The sequence below is a fragment of the Penaeus japonicus genome, unplaced genomic scaffold (assembly GCF_977035675.1).
Source record: "Penaeus japonicus unplaced genomic scaffold, GWHDUDI00000001_assembly GWHDUDI00000024, whole genome shotgun sequence".
Lineage (NCBI taxonomy): Eukaryota > Metazoa > Arthropoda > Malacostraca > Decapoda > Penaeidae > Penaeus > Penaeus japonicus.
This window is the reverse complement of record NW_028234426.1, coordinates 37207614-37210113: the sequence shown is the minus strand read 5'-3', so window position 1 is coordinate 37210113 and position 2500 is coordinate 37207614. Positions and strand designations below refer to the sequence as shown.

At 36.5% G+C, this 2500-nt stretch overlaps 1 protein-coding gene across 1 annotated transcript in view; it reads left to right on the top strand.

The window, feature by feature from the left end:
* ifc (delta4-sphingolipid-FADS-like protein ifc) overlaps positions 1-2500 on the top strand; it is a 14808-nt gene that overhangs the window by 10314 nt on the left and 1994 nt on the right. The window contains exons 2-6 of the mRNA XM_043001374.2: positions 299-475; positions 737-876; positions 1163-1379; positions 1668-1876; positions 2169-2500. The exon at positions 2169-2500 is cut by the window's right edge and continues 1994 nt beyond it. Coding sequence (XP_042857308.2) covers positions 299-475; positions 737-876; positions 1163-1379; positions 1668-1876; positions 2169-2315 — 890 coding nt within the window. The 3' untranslated portion in view covers positions 2316-2500. The remainder of the gene's footprint in view (positions 1-298; positions 476-736; positions 877-1162; positions 1380-1667; positions 1877-2168) is intronic.

Here is a 2500-nt window from a genome sequence, read left to right as displayed (position 1 = left end):
CTCTCTCTCTCTCTCTCTCTCTCTCTCTCTCTCTCTCTCTCTCTCTCTCTCTCTCTCTCTCTCTCTCTCTCTCCATCTCTCTTTCTTTCTTTCTTTATTTATTTCTCTATTTCTTGTATTTTCTCTCTCTCTTTCTCTTTCTCTTTCTCTCATTCTTCTACCCCCCTACCTTCTTTTCTTACCTCTCTCTCTCTATCCCCCCTCTCCCCATGTTATATCATAGAAAAGCAAATTCCATGTATCTGCTGCTCTTCCGCGAAGGAAAAAATTGCTAATTTTTATCTCTCTCTCCCCACAGAAAAGCACCCAGAGATCAAGGAACTCTTTGGAAATGACGTGGGTCTTGTGTGGTGGGTGTTTGCCCTTGTCACATTCCAGCTGATCTCTCTCTTCTTGGTGCGGGAGTTGTCTTGGTTCTGGGTCCTCATCTTGTCCTATTGCATTGGAGGAACCATCAACCATTCACTGATGTTGGGTTAGTAATTTCCATTTTTGTTGATGGATTGAATGATTTTTGAAGGATTACTATGTGATATGTTGCCCCATTGTTTCAGTTGGATGGTAATATGAAGTACCTTTTCAATATAGTTTTAATTTTATTCTGATAAACGATTTACAAGATTTATTTTTACTGAAATACTGTTAAAATGAAATATTAAAAAATATTTCCTGGGGGTGACCAGTTTTTGTATGATAGTCCCATCCCATGAATAAGCTGACCTTGTTTTATTTTCAGCAATTCATGAAATATCCCACAACCTTGCATTCGGTCACTCACGACCAATGGCCAACCGCATTCTGGGGATTTACGCTAACCTCCCCATCATCCTTCCATTTTCTGTGTCATTCAAAGGCTATCATCTGGAGCATCACAAGGTCAGTAGATGATTCTCACATGTATTGGTTACTGATATATGGTGATACTAGTTAGCATGTGAATGATGGTAATAACAGATATCTTGAGAAATCTGACATTTGCTTCACATGTTACCCATTCTGATGTGTACCTGTTTCTTCTCTAATTTTTGTGGTCTTAATTGCCTATATGATTATACAGCTAGAAGAAAACCACTTACTTATCCACTCTCTCTGTTTTTACTATCAATTTATTTTTTATTGTTATCAACATTATGTGACCCACATCCCTCTTTTACTTATACAGTACCAAGGTGATGAAAAACTTGATACAGACATCCCAACAAATCTTGAAGCGCGACTGTTCTGCACAACTTTTGGAAAGATGGTTTGGATGTTCTTCCAGCCATTATTCTATGCCTTGAGACCCATTATAACATACCCTAAGAATCCTACTTCACTAGAGATTATCAACACTACAGTTCAGCTGACCTTCAACTTCTGTCTATTTTACTTTCTTGGTGGTGAGTGAAAAGAGGACAGGATTAAGTTTATTTATCATGCAGTGTGAGTGTGAATTTGTGTGTGCGTCTGTGTGCATATGGATGCATGTGTGCGTGCGTGTGCATTATATATGAGTGTGTTCAACATTCTTCAGATGCAATTCAAATTTCATTTTTGCACCAAAAAAATATCAGTATCTCACAAAAGTGATACTAAACTAGGAAAAAATTCAATCATCTACTGACAAAAAGAATGAAGAATTGAATAAAGTTGAATATAAATTAATAATTTCCTCCATTTCCTTTCAGGCAAGTGTTTTACATATTTGGCTGCAGGGTCCCTGTTGGCAATGGGTATTCACCCTGTTGCTGGACATTTCATTTCAGAGCATTACATGTTTAAAAAAGGCTTTGAAACCTACAGTTATTATGGTCCATTGAATTATTTAACATTCAATGTTGGCTATCATAATGAACACCATGACTTCCCATACATCCCAGGAAGTCGACTACCAATGGTAAAGATTTTATTTTTTTTACTGTTATTATCTGTCTATTGATATGGTTATTTTATATAGACTATCTGCTTTTATACATCAGTATATAGCATCCATTTATGTGTATCTCTCTGGGTTTATATGGGGCATGTGGGTTAGTGTTCATGTTACTTTTGTGTACATTAGTAGCATAAAATGATCAAATAGCTACTTTTGTGTCCAATGAAATTGAATACTTATTTTGTCTACTTTCATAAAATTAATAAATATAAGATGGGAGAGTAGTTTCATGAATGTCGCCGTGTCATTTCAGGTGAAGAAGATTGCTCCAGAATATTACGATACTTTGCCGCAGCACGAATCTTGGGTGAAGGTTATATACGACTTCATTACCGATCCAGACATCGGTCCCTATGCCCGCATCAAAAGGAAGCACGCTGGCCTTGAGAAGGAGGAGTAGGCTTCAAACAAAATAGTGTCTTTTCTTTTGTATTTGTTCTCATGAAAAATGGTGTTTATATCCAAGCTTTCTGGAAGGTTCCATATTTCAGTGGTAATGAAGTAATTGAATATTGCTTCTTTGAAAAAAATTAATCATGCTTGGTAAATTAAATCTATATGTAAAACAGGACAGATCATTGATTG